The sequence below is a fragment of the Macaca thibetana genome, chromosome 9, assembly GCF_024542745.1.
Source record: "Macaca thibetana thibetana isolate TM-01 chromosome 9, ASM2454274v1, whole genome shotgun sequence".
Lineage (NCBI taxonomy): Eukaryota > Metazoa > Chordata > Mammalia > Primates > Cercopithecidae > Macaca > Macaca thibetana.
The window spans coordinates 56583307-56607377 of NC_065586.1; the positions used below are offsets into that span (position 1 = coordinate 56583307).

Below are 24071 nucleotides of genomic sequence, written 5' to 3' on the forward strand. Positions count from 1 at the left end.
CTGTTTCCAACCATAGGATGGGTGGTTTTTTCATGTTTAGTGTAGTTGTTTAAAAGCCCTAGGTTTCTGGATTCCTCTCCTCAGAACTAGAGGGCCACAAGAGACCTAGGGCTTGTGTGGTCCACACCTCTGGTTGGAAAATTAATCCAAACATCTCCATCTCACAAACCTACAGCAGCATTTCAGAATCCTCACTGCCAGGAATTTCATTTTCTATTTGAAATTCACGTGCTGCTGACTAACTAAGATATCTTGTCATTAGTAGAAGAGAAAAGGAAAAGCTTGGTGCCCCAAACCTAAGGCAACAATTCTGGTATTTGATTAGCATCATTGACTCTCTAGAAGCCTTTGTCCTACACCAGATTTCTTCCTTGTGTTCAGAGAATCTTTGAGGTGCTCGCACCACCCTTATCTTCTGCCTTGAAACCTATTTCTCTAGCCGCTATAGCACCCTCCTCAGACCACTTCACCTCCCACATCCCCCACGAATACTTCTTATTTATCTACATGTTCTGAGATGTGTTCTGCCTTATGCCAGGCCAGTATAATGAATTTTAAGAGACACAGAGGGCACCAAGGCTACACAGGCTTTCAAAGCTGTGTAGCACATTCCACTCTTCATCTACTTGGAGACTCTCAATTGATGTCAGCATGGCAAAGGCTCCTCAGAGTCTCACAAGAAAGGACTGTGTTAAAGCTGTTTCACCTGACTATTCCAATTGTGTTTGACCACATATGCTTTGGGGTGATTATGTGAGTACCTCTTAGCACCCACATAATTACTGTTCTGTGAAATAGGCCTTGGGTAGCATTGCTTGCTCTCCTTCTGAGACTGGGTATTTCAGAACAATATACATGGTATTCACTGGACCCTGGCTAGTCTCTTGGAGTGCTTTTCCCACGACCCCAAATGCCTAGCTCACTGACAATCTGGAGTCCCCTCCCACTACTTGGAGTCACTTCACCTCCATATCTGGTACCAACCCTTTCCCGTCTTCCTGATAAGAGGTAACAGATGCTGTGCTTTTTGGAGCATTGCCACACATACTATTGGTGGCTATTACAAGTAACTAAAACCACATTCTTCCATATGTGGTCTCCGGTTTACATTTTCTGATTCACAAATCAGAAAGACTAAACAGTGACTTTCAACATCGCTTTGGACAAGTGAAGGGAGGTGAAGAAAAGCTACCTCTTGAAAGACCCCTGAGCAAGACCTTCAGTGTTTCCAAGAGAGGCAGAGGGAAGCTGGGCATTTTCATGCTGTAATGGGTAGACAGGTATTTAATGTCAGAAGGGAGATCATGATAGCAGCTGGCATTTATCAAGTCATGGCATGATCCAGATGCTGGACCAGGCTTTCTGGGCACAATCCCATTTGTATGAGCCTCCTGATAGCCTCATGAGAGAGTTGCTATAACTCCCCCATTTTACAGTGACAGAAACTAAGGTGTAGAATGATGAAATACTTTGCCCAAGGAAGTTGGCAGCACAGGCTGGACTGAAGCCCAGTTGTCAGAGCCTGGATTTTGGACTTTCACCACTAGCCTGCAATTCAATTGCTGCTGAAACAATGGGGACCCAAATGTGACCAAGTTTGGAAGAACAGAGCCAAGATTTTTCCCCCATTAGAATCTTTCTCTAGGGAAACAAGATGGTGTCATTTAAAAATACTAATTCCATGCCTAGCCTTTCATGCTAGTATCATTTATTCTGCTTCGTACAATAAACAAAAGTTTTTATTTTTTTTTTAAAGAAGAGTCACCAAGAAAGTTGCTTAAAAAATTAAAACAATAACTCTAGAAAACAGAATTAGCTGTTGATACATTTAGAAAGGAATCAGGGAAAGGAAACCTCATCTGTTCTCTTCCTAAAAGCACAATAATTATTCCAGAAATTGTGAGTGCCCCTTTCTTCCATCACCCCACCGACTTTTCTCCTATTACTTGCTCTGCAAAACTGATAATTTCCGAAGCCAAGATGGGAATGGAAATTAATTTGTCATTTAATTTTTAATAAGTTAAAGACATCTGAGTGACACAACTAATCAGTCTGCACGTGCGTGCGGGAGGAGTCCTTGAGGAATCCTCAGATGGAAATGAAATACAGCATCCAATGCTGCAACTGCTTGAACGCAAGCACATAAAAGATTGAGCTGTTTAGGGGGGGAAAGGGAGAACATGGGACGTCCCCATGCAACTCAAAATTCAGAGCAAGTCCTTGTCAGCAAGCAGCAAGAGACAGCCAGGCATTCGTCCCACCTGGGGTTTCCTGTGTATTAAACAGGGCCTGTTGGGTATGGACCTAGATTTAGGGCCTGGGACCCCGGGGAACTACCCAGGCCAATCCCAGTGGGTAGGCTGTGGGATAGGCCTGCGGGTGCATTCCTTGCTATCTGCCTTGCTGTGCTCCCCTTCCAGCGCTCCTTACTCCCAATAAGCTGCTTTCTTTTCTTTGTGGCTAAAATGACTATCCCAGCATGGCTGCTCATCATTGAAATATGTCCATCTCTCAAAGGACTTCATTACCAAAAAGCACTGGAAGGTGTTTTTAGGTCATGATCCTAAAACTATGCCAAAGGACTGGCCAGCACAGTCTATTGGTGCTCCAGCGGCCTGCCGTGGAGCAAGCCTGCTCGAACTCATTGCTCTCCAGGTCTCAGACACTTAAACAGTGACACAGGAACAGTCCATTGAGTCCCACTGCCCCCTCACCCAAAGATCCATCTACAGCTTCTTCCATGCTTTTGTTTCCTTCTCAATGACTTCAGTGTTTCTAAACCAGTAGCCTGGTCTCCCTCTGGCTTCACTACCTGTGTGTGGTCTTCAGAACTAATTCTTATTTTATGCTTTTTCTAGTGAATGATACTAATGTTCAGTTTTTGGACCAAGACGATGATGATGACCCCGATACAGAACTGTACCTCACGCAGCCCTTTGCCTGCGGGACAGCGTTTGCCGTCAGTGTCCTGGACTCGCTCATGAGCGCGGTGAGTTATTCTGTTCCCTCCTCCTCACTCAAGGGTGGAGGATGTGCCAATGGAGCACCTCCAACCTTTGAGGCCCTGGGCTGCACTGGGGCCACAGTGGAGAGCAAGACTTCTGGAAGCTCACACTCTAGAAGGGGAGACCCACATTATAAAACCATCACACAAGTAAATGTTTGATTATAAATTCCTCAAGTGCAAGGAAGGCAAGGCAGGCTAGGAGGAAATATAGGTGAGGACTTGACCTTGTCTTGGGGATCCCAGAAAGATTCCCCAAGGAAGTTGTACATTTTATGCTAAAATTTGAGCCATAAAGAGGGGAGATCTTGGGGGAAGAGTATTCTCTGAAGAAGAAAGAGAGCAAATGCAAAACCTGGTGATGGTGAAGGGAGGAACCTGAGGCTCTCAAAGAAGGCAAAGAAACCCTGTGAGGCTGGGCCATGGTGAGACAAGGGTGCAGGAGGATGGCCAAGGTTAGACCTGTAGGACCTTGAAACCCATTTTCATGGTTTTGGACTTTTTCTTAATAATAAGGCATTGAAGGATTTTGGTTGGAGAGTGACATAATCAGGTTCATGTTTTAAGGGGATTGCCTTGGCTGTTGTGGGTAGAGATTGAACATCAGCAGGAGGTGGAGAGAACAGTGGGTCAAAGGTGACTACCAGACCTGTCACTGAGACTGAAGTCCTTGGAGAGAACCAGGCATGGAGGCAAGGCCTGGCACGGTATCTGCTGCAGGGAGGAGTTAGTGGCAGAGAGAGGAGGGTGGGCTGGCCGAGGGATCAAACACAGCTTTGGTTTCTTTTATAACTTGACATACATCTAGCAATCAGGCATTTTTTTTTTTTCACTTTTGCGACCAAAAAACAAATAACAATTAAAAAATAGGTCTCAACTTAATGGAGCCATCTTTCACTGCAAAAGGCAGAAGGAGACATTTAGAATGAGTCATAGCCTGGGTATTATGAAGTCTTCCCACTGAGCATCTTTATTTGTTATATAGAAAAGCTTTTTATTTTGGAGTTCTCAAATTCTCAGTTTGTGAAAACGCAGACATAGGCTGAACAACAACTGACCTTTGGAGAATCCATGAAAAAGAGCTTTTCTGAACACATTAAAACCATAAACAGAACTCAGAGTTTTTACACACATATATTTCTTAAAGTGCTGAAGGTTATTCTCCTGAATATGCTAAACAACTGATATGCTAATTATGCACCAGTCTCATCTATTCATTAAATAATGCTAGTCCCAGAAGGACCTCTATTTGAGGAAAGAAAACATACAGCTTTTTAAGACTAATTTGGGTTATTCTGTATGCCTGAACATTGTCCAGCTGCAAGCATATCTTAGTTAAAAATCAGAACTTTGGATTTAAAAGTGATTGTGAAATGACATTCATCTGAATTAAGGTTGACTGGGCTTCATGCCATGCCATGGCTTTCCAAGCCAATAGGGAGATAAAATGGTCCTTGGAAAAGGGCCCCCGTGGTTTCCTGGGGCTCATGATCTTTCTTATGGCCTGCTGACACCAAGGCTAACCTTTCTACCAGCCAGTGATGTTGGGCTCAGTTTGGGCAAACTCCTTGAGCAAGCCAGAAGGAATGATAGAAGCTGTAAGATGTATTCCTAAGAACACCGTATTCTCAGTCATAGGTCTCATATTCTTCAAATCCAGTTTCAAATGGATTTTGGTAATTCAGCTCATTAGAAATTTTTATTTTAGTTCTGATCCTAATTACAGAGATCTCAGAAAGACTATTCTAAGAGCTGGTTAAACTATTTACAGTAGAATTTTTTTTTTCAGAACTACAAAATACTCTGATAACATTTTTTAAATTCCAAATTTATAAAATTGTTTATGTTTCTACATATCAGATATTCAGTATGTTTCTAGCAGGACTGGCTACGTAATTTGCAAGGTCACTTTTCATGGGTTATTAAGAATTTCAAAATGGTGACAGCGGAGTATTAAAACAAAAGAGACTTGGGGCTGGGCGCGGTGGCTAACACTTGTAATCCCAGCACTTTAGAAAGCTGAGATGGGCAGATCACTTGAGCCCAGGAGTTTGAGACCAGTCTGAGCAACATGACGAAACCCTGTCTCTACTAAAAATATTTTAAAAATTAGCTGGGTGTGGTGGTGCGCAACTGTAATCCCAGCTCTTGGGAGGCTGAGGCATGAGAACCACTTGAGCCTGAGAGGTGGAGGTTGCTGTGAGATGATATAGAGCCACTGAACTCCAGCCTGGGTGGCAGAGTGAGACCCTGTCTCAAAAAATCAAACGAAACAAAACAAAACAACAAAGATGCATCTGAGAACAGACCCTGTGCAACCACATAGGCTGAACACCCATGAAACCAGCCCTGGTTCCAAGGAATAAAATCGATTTGAGCACCAGAGAACTTCTTCTCAACACAGACAAAGGGGCATATGGTAGCCACGGGGTGGAGGTGGGGGCCCATCTGGATTTGAGTAGCACAAGCATCTATATCATTAGTAGGTAGTCAGTTCTTGGAAATTCAAATGAGAATTCAAAGTGAATTGATTTGAAAATTTTAAACAAGCCATCTCCCATCTCCTTTGAAATGCAAACAAAAATGTTTGGGAGAGTGTGGTAAGGCATGTTTGGATGCAATAGCGTGAGAGCAGCTTGTCTTCTGCATTCTAGCCTGGGATAAAAGGGTGTTAGAAATCTGGTAACTGTCATTGTATTTATCATCAGCAGCATCATTTACTAAGTGCCCAGAACTGTGCGAGGCACTTTAGCTACACTATCGGATCTTTTGGACAATAATGTGAATACCCTTGGTTTAAGTGTTGAAGCAAGACATATTTAAGTAACTCATTGATGATAACTTTTCAAATCATTAATCAAAATGCCTATCAAATTATTCCAGGTCTTATTTTCATTGTCTAGGATGAACAAACTTCGTAATGAGGTCTTGAGTAGGGTCTGAGTCCACAAATCCAGTTGGATCTAGACGTTTTGATAAAATGTTACCTGTGATTTCTTTGCATTCTACTCCAACCCTAATGTATGAAAAAGCAGATTAGTCAAGTGCCAAGGCAGTAACTAGAAGGAACAAAAAGGGCTGTCAGGAATATAAATTGAGAAAGTGAGACTCCTCCAAACAGCAGGAGACAGAGGTAAACTTCCATTGCAGGCATTCACTCATAAGCAACTTCACAACACACACAAAGCTCTTCAGGTGTCGACAGTCTCCTTTTTCTAGCACTCCTCCCCAAATTGTGATTTAATCATGTGTCTAAACATTCTCTGAATATTGTCCTTCGTAACCCAACTCCTGCTGCTTACTGCTTCATTTGTTAAAAGAATAATATTTTGATTCATCACAGGCATTCCTGGAACAGATCAGAATGTTACAGACATGGCCCTGTGGCTTTATCTCGCAAATCAACTGCAGAAACACAGGATGAGAGGGAATAATTAGGCTTTTGGATATATGTCTCTAAGAAGATCACAACTTAGAAGTGTATTTTTCAGAATGATACCATCTTGATGCACACAGTCACACTAGATGAAAGGAACCCTCTCTGTTTTTAGGGATCAAACTCACTTATGAGTATTCAGATTTCGTTTTCACCCAACTATCACTTTCTCCCAACCCTAGCCCCAATTTAAGCTCCACTAGGACCCTGGAAAGTGAATACTGGACATGGACTCAAGAGCCAGATGGCTTAGGTCTGGATTCCAGAACTGCTGTTTACTGGCTATGTAACCTTAACCTCTCTGTGCCTCAGTTTTCTCATCTTTAAAATGAAGATAATAATAGTACCTGTCACAGGGTTGCAGAGATGAGTAAATGGGTAAAGGTTGTAAAGCAATTAGAGCAGTGCTTAGCACATGACAAGCTCTGTATGTATTTATTGTTGCTAGTGTTTATAATCAATACATTTATTGGGCACTTACTGGACAGCAGGTATGATTCCCCATGCTGGGGATTCAGTTGTGGAAAAGAAAGATGAAGACCTTGCCCTCATGTTATTTAAACTTTCATTCTAGTGGGTTAAGAGTAAATAGGTAAGTGAATAAATGAATAGTGTCACATAAGGATAATTGATTTGAAAAAACATGAAATAGCTTGAATGGATGTGGAGACCTGTTTTACCCTCAGTGGTCAGAGTAAAATTATCCTAAGAGGTAACGTTGAAGCTGACACTGAAAAAGCCAGAAGGAGAGAACACTGCAAAGGCCAAAGCTGCAAAGTGGTGACAAGCTGGGTTTGGTTTGTTGGAGGAAGCAGCTGGAGGCCATTGTGGTTGGAATGTGGTAGACAGGAGAGCAATCAAGAAGGCAAGGCCGCTGGCCACACTGAATATTCCAAGTACAATAGACCACATCTGGCCAAGTTCTAAGTCTGGGATGAGATACCTCAGACTTGGTGAGAGGATCCACCTTCTTCTGAAAGCCACCAGCATCCTCCTAATGCCACTGTTTCTGGATACACTGGCTAGGACAGCGAGCCCATCACTGAGTTGATTCCTGAAGTGTAACCCCTGATTATTTTTTTTGTGTGACACTCCATCCTCATACACTCATTTTAGAAGAAGAAATAGCACAATATATTGGCATCGTACTTGGCTTGATATCTTGTTTCTAATAAAAGATCTGTAATAGAAGTCTCGAAATGTCATGTTGCAATCTATATCCACCCTACAGACAACTTCTGCATTTCTCAAGTTTTTATTTTTAAATTGAATTTGTTGCCAATATTTTTAAATGATAAGGTTTTATATAAAATCTGGGTTCCTGCCTTCTTTAAATTAGAGTCAGAAAGCGGAGTCCCAGATTCTCATAAAGCAGCTATTGACTTGAGCTGAGCAGCTGCTCCCTTTAGCCATAGTCCACACTACTCTCTATTACATCCCACCAGGCCTGCTTCATTCATGTCCCTTCCCTGTTTGGTTCATTCCACTTTCCTGTCCTTACCAGCCTCCTTCCTTTTGCCTCTAATCTTACGTGTCTGCATTACCATGTCTGTGGTCAGACAGCATCCTTGGCCTTCTGGCCATTTGCTTGTCCTCTGAGTTAGGTGGTTGTGCACATGATGTCCATTTCCCTTGAGCCTTGGACCTTTCCTAAACAGATACCAACCACGCTGAACCATCATTATTGAAGAAGCAGTGAGGAGCCACCTCCTTCTGAGGAGAAAAAGAGGAAACCTACTACAAGAGCTAATGAGTTCCAATGCACACGAGTTGGGAGTGTTGTCTTTTTTTTAGAAAATAAGATTTCATGAAGCTTTAGGTTTGCAGCACCTACCTAATCTAGAAAATAAAGAAAAAGCATATCATAACAGTATTAAGAGCAGAGAAAAGCAGAGGCCCCCATTACTAGTGTACAATACATTGAGAAGTGTGAATGCCAGCCTGTAGAGAGACCCCCGCTGCAGGATCCCCCCGGAGCCAGAGAAAAATTTCAATGTGAGCCAGTTATGCCAGGTATGTCTTTGCTCTGCCCACTGCACCACAATGCCCAGGGCAGGAGTTTGCATGTCCAGTGCATTCATATTTTCAGAACAAAGGCAGTGACTTGGAGAAGGGAAACTGGGTCATGAATTAGGACTTGTAGCTTCTGATCCTGGCTCACTGGCAGCCCTTGCACATCTTTTCTACTGTCTGGGGCCCAGCTGGGCCCAGTCGTTAAATGGGAATGGTATTACCCCTTATGACTTTCTGCTAATCGGAGAATGGCAAAGGCATATGGAAATCTTTCACAGAGCAGATACGTATTTCTTAAGATCACATGTAATTACAAAGAAGCAGTTTTTTTGGTATATATGCATGTACATATATGTATATATATTGATGTGTTTGTGTGCACTTATCCTCTCTCTTTCTCTCTTTCATGAACACACATCTTAGATAATATTTGGGAGTTTAGTGGGTAGATGAGTCAGGGGTACCCAGAAGATAGGGTTCCATGTTCTCATCTTTAATATCAGAAAGCTGGCCTCTGTTTGCCAGAAATGAACTTATGTCAGTAAGACTGGAGGGTGTGACCATCTGGAATGTGGATTCACATGATTTACTTTTCTGTACTTTCATTAAGGGCCAAACCCTTGAACCTGGTATTATGGAGAGGCCTGAGTTCTCTATCAGTCCAAGCTAACCTAGTGCCATGTGATTTTAGTTATATAAACAATTTATTGCTCCATGACCCTATTTCTTATACTCCACTCAAGAGCCTCCATTTCGACTGCTCACATGGAGACAGAGGGCCCATGGCTGTCCCAAGGCAGAAGAGCTAGCAGTGGTGTCAATCAGGCACATGGAGGTATGTCCTGCTAGATTCAGGACAGACCACTGCTGTCACATCAGGCCAGGCAGCCCTGGGATAGGGAAAAAAATCCAATCATTTTCATCCCTCACGAAAGAAAAATACTAAAAATAAAAATCTACACCATGAAAACTAGCAAATATAAAAAATGGCAGCTATGACATGGAAAATGACAATTTTAGAGCAATTATAAACGAGAGGCAGAGAGCCATTAAAGTTAAGGCAATGTTATTAAAAGATGTGTTAATTTTCAGTTAAATTTTCTATAAAAGACCAATTAGTTTAAAAGGCTTGACAGCATTAACTGTGAAACATAAGCTCCGGTAATTATACTTTAAAAAAATAAAAAGAGGAGGATGCTCGGGCGGGTTGCGCTAGCAGGCGCAGCGGGGCGTGGGCCAAGCGGGCTAGATGGCGCTGTGGGCTCAGGTTTCCCTGCGACAGTGCCTCGGTCCCTCCTCTGGCATTTCATGGTTTCCTCAGTGTCCTTTTACAGGACCTGAGAATCATCAAACTTTAGAGGCCAAGCGGGCCACCCTTGTGTTCTGAGCCAGCTCTCAGAGATTAGAATCAGAACGCAGAGACACCGGGAGAGGGAACTGTCTAAATTGGTTGCATTGCTAGTTGATGGTTCTTCTGATGAACTCCCATGTTTTAAGTATGCTTTGTCTATCAGAAGTTTCACACATACTCTCATTTAACTCTAATCTATAAATTTTTGTTTTGTTTTGTTTTTTCATCCCTGTTATACGGATGAGGAATTCGAGGCAGAGAAAAGTTAGGCAACTTTTTCATTGTTGTGGCTATTGGATAGCAAAGTAGGTATTAAAAGCCACACTAATTGGATTTGGAAGTCTGTACTCATAACCAGGGAGCCATGTTGCCTTAATCAGAAGAAGGGCTTCACTAGTCAGGTTTGGAACCTTGTCCTTGGCAGTGGGAAGAGGGACTCCTGTATTCCTTAGACTATACAGGTCGCCTGATCCTAGGCTCTGAACAGGACCCTAACTCAGCTGTCTTATGCTCCCCAATGCCCATGTGATGCAAGGATAGCCATTGAGAAGGTCTCTGCCTGAAGCATCCCTGAAGACTAACCCTGCCATATATAAGAGCTTCCCAGAAGACTTCTAGCACAGGTTTCATGGTAAGGCACAGAAAAGACTGGCAGGACAAAAGCTTAGGAGGCAAAGGATCTCACCTACATGTTACAATCCTGCCTTTAGAATTTTGTATTTCTTCAATTCTAGCATTTATGTTAACCCAGAAAAAAATGTGTGCCTTCTGGGTCAGGTGAGTTGTAGAGAAGTTTCCTCCACAGGAAGCGCCTTTGGTAATTGGCATTTGAAGTTCTAGCACCTGGTTTGCTCCATGATGCAGAAACAACCATCACCTATGCAGAAAGCCCCGGAGTGATGTTTAATTGCAGACTGCTGAATGCTCTGTGAAGTGCCTCCCCCAACCCTCATTCCCATCACATAAATAAATTTCCACCCTCCAATATGACTGACTTGACACCGTTTTCCAGGGAAGGCATTGTCTTTCCACCAAATTATTCAGATCCCGAAGAGATAGGCGTGCAGAGCACACCCGTCAGCAATGCTCAGAGTCCTTCTCTGCATCCAAATATTGGGGTATCAAAACAGAAGCAAGAGCATCTGCTGGCAAAAATACATCATCATTCTCTGTCATCACAGATTCTGCTGCCCCACAGCTCTGCTCCTGGATGCCTGCATGGAAAAATCAAGGAGAGCCATCTGGGATGCAGTGCCAGCTCAGAGAGCAGACAATTATGCTCAGAGATATGAGTGGTCCCAGAGTTATTCAGACACCTGTAAAACCCTGGGACTGACTTTGAAATTGTACCTGTTGATGAGCAATTCTAAAAGTCATGCACTCTTTGACTTTCACACAATTTCAGGCTAAACCAAGGCCCAACGATTAGTAGGTGCTCAATAAATGTCAGTGACTGATCAAAAAGATTTGGGTATAACTGATTTCAACACAGAATTGGGACTATGTTAGGGTCAAATCCCAAAGATTTGACAAAACAATAACCTCCCTGGCTGATCTTCTAGACTTATCATTGCAATGGATAACCTATAGTGCCCTTCGTTTAAAAAAAAATGTGTTTTTATTAGAACAGTTATTCATACTTCTTGATGAAAATTTGGAAAGCACAGAAACATATAAAAGAAGACATATAAAGAAGAAACATATAAAAAGAAAGAGAAAACATATAAAGAAGAAAATATAAATGACCTATGTTTCCAACACCAAGGACAAGCATGGTTAATATTTTGGTGTCTTTCCTTCTAAATGGATAGATAAATACAGAAATATCTCATGTTATAGGTTCGTTATTTTTTCCCTTTTCAGTTAATATTTTATCCACAGTATTTTATTATTTTCTTTGGTGTCATGATTTGCAGAGCCTCCATAGGACTTTATGAGACTCCATTCTGTGGATGCTCCAGAATCTATTTATCACTAAATTGTTGGCTATTTAGCTTTTTAAAATTTTTGTTATAGTAATGATTAATCCTATAATAAAAATTATTGTACTTAAATCTTTGAACAAGTAGCAACTTATTACATTGAGGCAAATGTACTGGTTTTTTTAAAACATATATGGACATTTTAAAATTTCTTGATACATATTGTCGTGATATCTCCAAGAAACAATTTTACCAGTCTACACTCTCATCATACTGAGCCATCTCATGCATTATGGCAAGTGCTGATTGTTATTTTTCCTAGGAGGCCCTTTAATTGTGTTTATGATAGTTTTGAAGCATATCAGTTTTTAATTTGTATGTAATGAGGTAAATACATATTTTATATAGTGAATTCATAGTTTTTATGCGTAAAAAGTGCATGCTGAACATGAGAACTATCAAGCATCTTGAGATTAAACAGTTTGCTATATTTTTGTTTGTGGCTACATGTTTTGCCTTTAACTATTTTGTAACATTTACTTTCCTTTTTATGGAAATTTAAATTAAATATATTTTCACAGCAGAAAATATATAAAATAAAATTATAGGAAGAAAACAAAATTATATCACTAAGAGTTAACTACTAAGTAGAACTTTTATGTACTACTTACAGTTACATTCACATAAATATGTCTATCTGTTCAGTTATGCGTTATTTTTCCCTCTGGAAATCCCCAAATCAGAGCATTGTGTACTTTTTGTAACACTTTATGGTAGAAATAAAAATGAGTGACCATAATAATAAACAGGATATCATTTTTCTGGTAGTTTTCCATTAAACATTGAAGTTTTATATTAAAAAATAACAATTTAAAAAGTAATAAGTGCATGATTTGTTATATTATGAAACAGTGTATATTATAAAGTTTAATAATAAAAATGATCTCTACATTTTATCAACATTTGATAATTGAAAACATTAAAAGGAATCAGTACGAAAAAGCCAGTTAAAAATCATATTAAAACTTAAAACCCAGTACCATAAAGATTCAATATTTAAAAGTGGGTACTCTTAAAATTAAATTTTAAATACAGAAAGAGTTAATTTCACTAGCCAATAGTTTTGCAGGTATGCATTTTTAACACGAATTGTGATTCATGGTGTTTTGGGGATCCTACTTTTAAAAAACATTTTAGTGTTATATAATTATTACCATGCCATTAAATATTATCTGAAAGCATAACATTCATGTCTGTACAATGTGAGTCATGCCAAGGAACCATTGTTTCATCATTACCATATTGTCGAAAACTTTTTATCAGAGAGCCAGTTTCCCCCAAATCATTCATTGAGTAAAATCCCTTCCCCATGGTATGCAGTGCTTTTCGTATTATACTAAGGAATGGATCAGCAAACTTTCTTGTAAAGAGCCAGATGGTAAATATTTTCAGCCTTTGAGGGCCACATAGTCTCTGTTACAACTATTTAACTCTGAGTTTGTTAGCACCAAAGCAGCCCTAGACAATACATAAACAAATGGACATGCCTGGGCCCCAACAAAACCTTATTTAAAAAAAATAATGGATGACAGAGAAAAATTGGCCCAAGAGCCAGATTTGCCAACCTTTGTATTAAGGTCTTATAAGTACTAAGCTATGGTTCTCATAAATCCATTCTGGTTGACCTTCTAATTTTTCACTTTGTCTACAATATTTGGTTAGGAAGTCTTTAAAATTTACTATACTACATGAGAGGACAATTTTGTACGACTCTTTCCAGGGGAAATTTAGCATAATTTTATCAAGTTTTAAAAAGTCCAATTCAAATCTGTAATTAGGCATATATCAAACAACAATTTTACTAGAAAAAAAATGACATTAAATGGCCCATTTACATGTTAAGGAACATGGAATTTTACTTTTTTCCTAATACTCTCTTCTGTCTCCTCATATATGATTACTACTTTGCTTTTTGCCTAAAAACAATAGCGATTCTTATTCATGTCCAGTGATTGGTATTAAAGAGAGTATCTGGAATAATAGTGTTAATTATCTTATGTATCTGACATTTTATTCTTCTTATTTCTAATTCTATTTGTGTTTTTTCAGTTATATTGTCATACATTTCCTTATTTTTTCAAGGATTATTTCTTGAATTTAACAATTCACTAGGCCGGGCGCGGTGGCTCAAGCCTGTAATCCCAGCACTTTGGGAGGCCGAGACGGGCGGATCATGAGGTCAGGAGATCGAGACCATCCTGGCTAACACGGTGAAACCCCGTCTCTACTAAAAAATACAAAAAACTAGCCGGGCGAAGTGGCGGGCGCCTGTAGTCCCAGCTACTTGGGAGGCTGAGGCAGGAGAATGGTGTGTACCCGGGAGGCGGAGCTTGCAGTGAGCTGAGATCCGGCCACTGCACTCCAGCCTGGGTGACAGAGCATGACTCCGTCTCAAAAAAAAAAAAAAAAAAAAAAAAAAACAATTCACTAAATATCCTCTTGCTATTTAATTAACTGGCGCTTTTCATCCTGCTTTTATTTAAAAAAAGAATTATTTTAATACTTAATTTTACTTACTATAATTCTGTTGTATTTAATAATAGCATTAAAGGCTCTGAATTTGTCTCTATAGCATTGGCCTCAAGACATATTTTTATATGTCATTCTCAAATATTCTTTAATTTTAAAATATTCTGTATCCTAAGTTTGATTTCCATCTTGACCTAGTAGTTACAGGATACTTAACAAATTTTTTTTTGAAGTTCTGGAATATTTACTTTTGCTTCTATTACATTGTATTTAATTTTTAAATGTAGATTATACAGCTTATACTCTGTTATATGTATTTAGATAGTTTTGGCCACTGATCTTTTTTTTTTTGTAATTGTTGTTTAACAGTTTAGCAAAAATAGACTAAATCAAGCTGATTATATCCTCAATTTTCTTATCTTTTGACCTATTTGACCTGTAAAAGTTAAAATCAGTGATAGTGGGAATGTTTCACATATTACCCTTAGTTCAAATTTATTCTAGTGTAATTCTAATTAGTTTTGCTTTCTATATTTCAGTTATAATATTTGTCCATAAAAAGTTAGAGCTTTATTGTGAGTGTTAACTATGAATATAAAGTTAACTCATCTAACAGAATAGTTTAAAATTTTTCTTTGAAGTATACTTTTTTCTTCCCTTTGTCTCTTTTAAAGATATCAGAGTTTGATTTTGATTTTGGCATTTGAACAAGTCTGAGAATCTTTGCCATTTTATAGGATCATTTAGCTCATTTATGTTTAGTTATATAACATAAGATGCTATAGTCTTGCATTATGTTTTTTACATGCTTCTATCATAATTATGTGTTTTATGATCTATCTTTTGGTATGTGGACTATATTTTGTATGCTTATTTTCTTTAGTGTAAACTTTCCCTTCTATTTTTAACTCTAGTTAGTTGTTACCAGCCATTCTATAGATGTATTTTCTAAGTATTATTGTCTGGAAAAATTTAATGGTTCTTGATTCCTCCTTGTATAAGATCAGGCAATTTTCATGCCTTTACTTCCATCATCATCTCTATTTCATCTCATTTTTCTGAATTTAAAATATAATTTTAGCAATACTATATTAATAGCTAATTTTTGTCTTTTTTTAATAATTAGTTTTGACATTTGCATTCCGTTTTGTAATAATATGTACAACAATCTTTTACAATTCTGTTTTAAATATATTTTACCAGTAAACTAAATTTGCTCATATTTTAGTTATTAAGAGTTTAAAATTATCTTTAAGGAAGCTAATTTTTGTTCTGAGTATTTAAAAAAATGAAATCAATAAATGCTTATGTATGCAAAGAGTCAAAAAATATTTCATTTGCCTTCACAAATTATTGGCAATTTAGCTATGTCTAGAAATTTTGGAAAAATGTGTCCTGCTAAAATTCCTTTGACATTCCTCTTACATTTTCTAGAGAAGCTTCATGCTAGCCTCATTTTATACTTGTATTTCTTAGAGCATTGTTTTAGGTCATTTTTATTCTCCATTTAATATTTTAAATTCAAATACTTACCGAGTACAGGTCTAGGAATTGGTCACATTAAGTTGGTAAATGCTTTTGATCTGCATCCTAGATTCATTTCTCAGCTCAGGACAGGTTATTGCTATTTGTTTGTTTGCTTGTTTTACATGCTTGCATTTTGTTTATAATTTTGATTTGTAAATACTTACTGTTTATCACTTGACCTCTGTTGTCTTTTTCTCATTATCAATCAGCACTCTTATTTTAAAAAATCCCTATATCTTTCTCTTTTAGCTTAGAACTTCCTAGTTTTACTTCCATATCACTAATTGTGTGTGTGTGTGTGTGTGTGTGTGTGTGTAATTTTCAGCTCTAATACTTATGGCTTCTTAGATTAAAAAGTTGGCCATTGCAAATTTAGTTATCTTTTAACTATTTCTTTTTAAAAAATGAAACACAACATACCATACAACTCATCCATTTAAAGTGTATGATTCAGTGGTTTTTTTTTTAGTATATTCACAGACATGTACAGCCAACACTACAGTCAATTTTAGAACATGTTCGTGGCATCAAAAGAAACTTTGTATTTTAGTTATCCTCCCCTCCCCTACAACTCTACCACCACCCCACCAGCCCTAAGCCACCACTAATCTACTCATTATTTCTGTAGATATGCCTATTCTGGATATTTTATATAAATGGACTCTCAGTACAATGTTTTCAAGGTTCACACATATGTTGTAGCATGTATCATTACATCACTTCTTTTTGTGGCCAAATAATACTCATTGCATGAATATAATACATTTTGTGTATGCATTCATTAGTTGATGGAAATTTGGGTTATTTTCACCTTTTGGGTATTATGAATAATGCTGCTGTAGACATCCATGTACACATTTTCATGTGGACATATATTTTTATTTATCTTGGGTATATACTATAAGAGTGGAATTTCTGGGTCATATAGCAACACAATGTTCAAACACATGAGGAACTGCCTAGCTGTTTTCCAAAGTGACTGTACCACTTTACATTCCCACCAGCAGTGTGAGAGTTCCAGTTTCTCCTTATTCTCACCAATTCTTGTTATTATCATCTGTCTTTTTTATTACAGCTATTCTAGTAGGTGTAAAATGATATCTCATTGTGGTTTTGATTTGCATTTATCTGATGACTAGAGCTATTGAGCCTCTTTGCATAAGTTTATTAACCATTTTTATATCTTTTTGGAGAAATGTTTACGTCTTCTGCCCATTTAAAAAATTGGGTTATCTTTTTTTGTTGAGTTATAAAAGGCTTTTTAATACTGAATATTAGACCCTTATCAGATATATGATTTGCAAACATGTTCTCTCATTTTGTAGGTTGTTTTTTTCACCTTTTGGATAGTGTCCTTCAAAGCACAAACATTTTTTAAATTTTTATGAAGTCCAATTTATTGTAGTTTATGCTTTTTGTGTCATGTCTAAGAAACTATTGCCAAATCAAAGGTCATAAAGATTTACTCCTATATTTTCTTCTAAGCATTTTGCAGTTTTGGCTTTTTACATTTAGATATTTGACCCCTTTTCAGCTAATTTTTGCATATAGTGTGAGGTATAGGTCCCACTTTATTCTTCTGCATGTGGATACCCAGTTGTTGCTGTGTCATTTGTTTAAAAGACTATATTAATTTTTCCATTGAATGGTCTTGGCACCCACACTGAAAATTAATTGATCATAACTGAATGAGTTTATTTCTGGATTTTCAATGATTTTCCATTGGTCTATAGGTCTATCCTATGCCACTACTATGTTATCTTGATTACTGTAGTCTTGTAGTATGTTTTGAAACCAGGAAGTATGAATCTTCCAACTTTGTCTTTCTTTTACAATACTGTAAGATTGCTTTGGCTATTTTGGATCTGTTGCCATTTTAGAGTCAATTTTTCCATTTTTACAAAAAAATGGACTTTGTGATTTTAATAGGTATTACATAAAATCTGGAAATTGGGGTAGTATTCCATCTTAATAAATCAAATCTTCCAATCTATGAACATGGGATGTCTTTCCATTTATTTAGGTCTTCTTTAATTTCTTTCAGTAATTTTTTTGTAGTTTTCAGTATACCAGTCTTGTTCCTCCTTGGGTATATTTATTTCTAAGTATTTTATTCATTATTTTTCTGAGACACAATCTCACTCTGTCACCCAGGCTGGGGTGCAGTGGCATGATCTCAGCTTACTGCAACCACTGCCGCCCAGTTTCAAGCAATTCTCTGGCCTCAGCCTCCTGAGGATCTGGGATTATAGGTGCCCACCACCATGCCTAGCTATTTTTTTTTTTTTTTTTTTTTTTAAAGTAGAGACTAGGTTTCACCACGTTGGCCAACCGGGTCCCAGTTCCTGACCTCAAGTGATCCTCCCACCTTGGCCTCCCAAAGTTCTGGGATTACAGGTGTGCACCACCATACTTGGCTGACCTCCCATTTTCTACCACATTGAGTTTAAAATCCCTTGTTTGGCTTTTAAAGCCCTGAGTTCCCCACCCCTCAAAGAAAAAAAAAAAAAAAAAACGATTAAAAAGTCAAAGGAAGGTTGGGAATGGGTCTGACTGTTCCTGTCGTTGGCAAAGGCCTCATGTCTCTGATATGAGGCCAAAATGTTTATCATTGCTTCCTGTGCACCAAACCTGTTTCTAAGTGCTTCATGGGTAGGTCATAGAGCCGTGCAGCACTCTATTATTACATTTTACAGATCACGAAAGGAGGCACAAAAATGTTAAATAACTTTCAAGGTCACACAGCTTCTGAAAGATGAAGTTAGCATAAAACCCTCAGCCCAACTCTGGATCCCTGGTTCCCATAACCTCTCCAGCAACATATCCTACTTTAAGTATCCTTTTCCTGCATCTGTGCCTATGGGCATCTCTTAACCCTGAGCATAAATTTCCTTTAGGGTCTGGCAGGCTATGAGTAACATTCCTAGTTTCTTTTGCAGTTGGAATTTTGTATCACATTGGGGTGTTTTTGTAAGTATTTCAGTAAGGAATGTGAATCCAGCCCCACTAGCAACTATCATCTTAATTCAGAAGTCCTCATGGAATTCTGTGAATATAAATTTGGTTTTAGTGACTGCACTTATTTTACAGATGAGAAAAATCAGAGCCCAGAATGACTAGGTAACCTCTAAGACATAGAACTAGTTAGCAAACCTGGGATGGGAACTTGAGCTCACCCTTACTTGGTTTGTTCCCTGCTATGCCTTGCCAGGTAAACTCTCTAATAAGTTGCTGAGGTACAATTGCATCTTTCCTTACCTCTTTCCAAAGTACATCCTCAAAAGCCACAGGCAAACTTTGATTTGAGTTTTTAGGCTGCTTGATTTCTACTTACATAGGAAAATGGAATGCACACCCTTACCTGAGAATTTCTCAAATTAGGCTGGTGACAAATACCTTTTAAAGCTCCTTTACTTGACATCCTATTAATTTTTTTTAAACTCCCATTGTTTTGTTCCTGACAGATCTGTTATGTTTCAGATGTGACACAAATGTACACTTAGGGGGAAACTTCTTTAATAAGTGATATTTGCCTCAGACTACTGAGGTTATTTTAGAAAACAAAAGCCAAAGTACACTTACCAGGACATTCACCTTGTCATAAATTTATCTGGCATATTTAATTGATCGAGACTTCTGGGTTAGACAGTTATCAACGCATGTGATAAATTGTTGAGCATGCGGCATTAATGAAAGGTTTTGCCATTGTCATGGGGAGGAAGCTTCCTGGCACATGGGTGACAGGACCTCAGAGACAATGCCGCTTGGGTTAGCAGCTGGGGCAGGCTGCATTTTATTACATGTGTCCAGAGTCTCATAGTAGACATGTAGACTTGAGGAGGGGGAGGCAATATTTGTATCCCTACTAAAACCAATTATGGTAAACACTAATTATTCAGATTTGAGCTCTTTACTAAAAATCCCCTGAACTGGGTTTTTTAAGTCAGGCTGTCATGGCAGAGCCAAGCAGGAGAGAAAATAATGGAATAATTGGAGGCTGCTGTCTTTTCACTTCCCACATAAAATTATTTGAAGAGACAGGCCAGAACTTTAAACAGGAGATACCAAGAAAAGTTGTAATTTGGATGTCGGCTGTCATGACTTTAGGGTGTTTGCTTAAAGGACTTTCCCCCCACTTTCTCTTCTTCCCCAGACATACTTCAATGACAATATCCTCACCCTGATACGGACCCTGGTGACCGGAGGAGCCACACCGGAGCTGGAAGCTCTGATTGCTGAGGAGAACGCCCTTAGAGGTGGCTACAGCACCCCGCAGACACTGGCCAATAGGGACCGCTGCCGCGTGGCCCAGTTAGCTCTGCTCGATGGGCCATTTGCAGACTTAGGGGTGAGTCCGCAGCACCATGGTCACCTGAGCTTGCTGTTTGGGAAAAGCTTGATCCTGAAGAACGTGGTGTCAGATGTGACAAGCAAGGCATCTGTCTTTTCTCCTTCCTATTGTAGATAACTGTAAGAGGTGATATTTATGGTTTACTCTGTATCAGGCACTTTGTTCTATGCATAAGTCATTCATTTTAATCTTCATAGCAACCCTTTGATGTAAGTTCTAGTATCACACCTTCTAAGTCAACTGAGGCTCAGAGAGAATGAGCACTGGACCTATTGGGAATTTGCACCAAGGCATCCTGGCTTCAGAGCCTGTGGGCTTTCTCACTCCTTGGTGTTCTCTTCACGTATCCTCTGCACGAGGTGGAAGGCAGCAGGTGATTCCAGCATGCAGCCAAGGTTGGGAAATATTTCCACAGGCTCTTAGCATAGCTTAGGGATACTCAACCCAACTATACATTAGTAGCACATGGAGGTGGCCAGCCTCATCCTTCAGGTTTCTTAGATTTTATATGTGAGTATGACCCAGGCACTGGTGGTTTTCAAAGCGCCAGGGTAGTCAGTAGTCAGATGTATCCAGAACCACCAGCCAAACAAACAGAATCTCATGTGGATCCTTTAATGTCTGTAATTCAAAACCTAGACCTTGTAATTTCTGAGACTGGACCCAGTCACGTTCCCTCGGGTCCTCCCTGTGACAGAAGTGGCCAGCATCTCCCTTCTGATTCCATGCGCCTGCCTAGCGTAGGCACTGTGACAGAAGTGTAGTGTCTTTGCCCTTATTCCCAGCTCAACCCCACAGATGCATTTAAGAGATGCAGCCATATTCATAGAAACTGATAAACCTGTTACGCAAACAATAGTGTTGCCCAGAAAGACTAAATAGTGGAAAAGGAGCCAAGGAAAGGGTCTGTCTCTGTTTTTTCTGAAACAATTCTGCATACTTGCCCCATATTTTAGTTTGATCATGGGCTGGGACTTATGTGAGACTAGGCTTTTTTTGAAAGGGAAGTTTCATAGCTAGTGGCTCTTTATACGTATCATTTACTTACTGATGCACTTGATTAGGATAAAGACTTTAGATAATGGTAAGCTTTGGTCCCATCTGTGTTCTTTAGTATGAGACCAATATGAGAATTCCAGTGATTGGAAGGACGAAGACAGTCATTTTATTCCCAGTGAAGCCATCCCGCAGTGCCCAGTGCCCTTCATGTAATACTGTTAACATCTACCTGAAGCCACCTGGCTGCTGAAGCCAGCATTTCCAAGTGGATGCATTTGCTTTCACTTTCTGCATCAGGCCCCAGACCCTGGGAAGGTGGCTGTGAATTGATCAGAACTGCGAATCCCAGTTATTCAGCCTGCAGGCCCCTGGCTCCTGGGGAAACACATTCTCTTCCACCCTTGCCATCTCTGAGGTCTGTAAATTGTGCTTTTCACAGGGTCCTTACCTGAAAGAGTCTGTCACCATAGGACCTGGTGGGGTCCTCCTCCTCGCTGTGGTTTTCATTATCACTCAGGCGGTTTTGACAACACGATCCTATCCCAGTGGTTACAGCTGAGCTGGGGCTGAACATAATCACCATTTTGCAGAGAAGGGTTCATCTCCTCAGCTGAGCATGCATCTGAGACCGTCAAGCTTTACACTTTCACTTAAAGTGAGGGAGAAGCATAATCTCCTTAGAGCTTTCAAACCCCATTGCTACAGGTGGAAAACTGGGGAGACACCAGAGGAAAGCCCCATTGTTACCTGATCCCTAAAAATCACACATATTGTCTGTAGTCTGTTAACCATGTTGACTTCTTCCACTGCCGTCCCTTGGCACATGGACCCTCCAACTTGGGAGACACCAAAACAAGCTTTGATGAAAAGACCCTTTTCCCTCCTGGCCCTTGATTTTCAGGCAAATAAAAAGGATGTTTCTCTCTGTTCTGTTGCTGTCTCCCAGGATGGTGGTTGTTATGGTGATCTGTTCTGCAAAGCTCTGAAAACATATAATATGCTTTGTTTTGGAATTTACCGGTTGAGAGATGCCCACCTCAGCACCCCCAGTCAGTGCACAAAGAGGTGAGTATTGGTTTCAACTCTGCCCTCCCACCTAATCACAGAAACAATAATCCCCTACTGTAAAGGCAAAGGTCTGTATACATCTCCCCAACATGCAAATTACCCTGCCCATATTAAATCCGGCACTGAGTTTGGAGGTGATGGGAAGCATTTTTCTATAATTACTAATAGTGGATGTAAAGACATTTTGGTAAGAATTCAAGTTTTGTATTAATAGAATAATTCCATCACCCAATTACAAAAGTCTGAATACAAACATCTCTCCCAAACTCCAGCTACTAGGATAACATCTGTTGGTATCTAATATAGAGATATATCATTTCACATTGCTAGTGTTTATGATAATTTTTTTTTTTTTTGAGATGGAGTCTTGCTCTGTTGCCCAGGCTGGAGTGCAGTGGCGCAATCTTGGCTCACTGCAACCTCTGCCTCCTGGGTTCAAGCGATTCTTCTGCCTTAGCCTCCTGAGTAGCTGGGATTACAGGCGTGCACCACCACACCCAGCTAATTTTTGTGTTTTTAGTAGAGACAAGGCTTCACCATGTTGGCCAGGCTGGTCTCGAACTCCTCACCTCAAGTGATCCACCCACCTCGGCCTCCCAAAGTGCTGGGCTTACAGGTGTGAGTCACCACACCCGGCCCTAAGACAAGTGGTTCTTCTGCCATATCTTAGAATCCTGTATTTTTACTTCATATATTTTAAATTGATTCACTTTTTAACTTTTATATATTTATTTTTGAGACAATTGTATATTATCACCTTAAGCAGAAAAAATAACAGTTTAGATGTGCTAATTATATTTTTCTCATATGCATTAAAATAAATTCATAGCAGGCAAAAATTAAAAGTACATCCTAGAATTACCAAGATCAGTGAGTTTGCATAATATACCCTAGGCAATAGTGCTGCAGAGACAGGCGTTTCTCATCCCTGCTTGCATAGTAGAATCACCTGGGGAGCTTTTAAAAAATACTCTGATTACTCTAATTTAACTGGTCTGGAAGGAAGAAAAAATCATATATATATTTTAAAATATATAACAATTTTATATATAATACCCAGGGATTATTGTGTATAGCCAGAATTGAGAACAATTGCTATAGACCAGTGGGTTCTCAAAATTTAGCCAGCATGAGACTCACCTGCAGAGCTTGTTCAACCACAGAACCCATCCTCAGCACTTCCAATTCAGTAGGTCTGGGTGGGGTTGCTTAAGAACTTGCATCTCCTAGTTCGCAGGTGATGCCGAGCTGTGTGGCCTGAGGACCACACTTTGTGATCCACTGCTCTAAATGAAACAGGGTGATCATCTTAGTCACATCTGCTGTTGACCAAAGAAAGCTCCAACTCATTGTGAAGAACAACAAAGTAGTGCTGATAAGTAGGCAGGGTTCTTAGATTCTTCCACGTGGTGAATTCCAAATTCCAAATTCTCCCACCAAAACAGATTTTAAAAGGTAAAGAGCGAGAATATAGTCTAAGGAGACACTCTGTAATAGTAAGCAAAGATCTTGTGATGTATATCTGGGATTGTCCAAAAATTCTGGAATGAAAATTGCATCACACTTCATGAAACCTCCTGCGGCTGGGCTACTTGGAAGTGACTTTGACTTTGTATAGAAAGGTACCTGTAGACCACGAGAAGCAAAGTTTGGTCCTTCCATTACTGGCCCTAATTCCACATCTCTGCCTGGGCTCCTGGCTGGCCTCCTTTGTTGAGTTAAACAGAGGAAGTTTCCATTTAACAAGGAAAAGAATGTTTAAGGCCTCGGACCAGCTAGAAGTGCATCTTCCAGATCCTCTGAAAGTCCTGAGTAACCAGGCCATTGCTTTTGGTTCAGGGAGGGTTGAATTCTCTACTCAGTTATTCTCG

At 39.5% G+C, this 24071-nt stretch overlaps 1 protein-coding gene and 1 long non-coding RNA gene across 23 annotated transcripts in view; one reads left to right on the plus strand and one right to left on the minus strand.

Moving 5' to 3' along the window:
- The window catches only part of LOC126962487 (uncharacterized), a 36943-nt gene extending 13372 nt beyond the window's left edge, over nt 1–23571 (minus strand). Inside the window, exon 1 of the long non-coding RNA XR_007728698.1 lies at nt 23341–23571. This is a non-coding gene — a long non-coding RNA (uncharacterized LOC126962487). The remainder of the gene's footprint in view (nt 1–23340) is intronic.
- KCNMA1 (potassium calcium-activated channel subfamily M alpha 1) overlaps nt 1–24071 on the plus strand; it is a 762662-nt gene that overhangs the window by 720538 nt on the left and 18053 nt on the right. For all 22 annotated transcript variants that reach the window (XM_050803364.1, XM_050803365.1, XM_050803369.1 and 19 more), the window contains 3 exons: nt 2859–2989; nt 19936–20130; nt 22079–22197. In XM_050803364.1, the coding sequence (XP_050659321.1) occupies nt 2859–2989; nt 19936–20130; nt 22079–22197 (445 nt within the window). The remainder of the gene's footprint in view (nt 1–2858; nt 2990–19935; nt 20131–22078; nt 22198–24071) is intronic.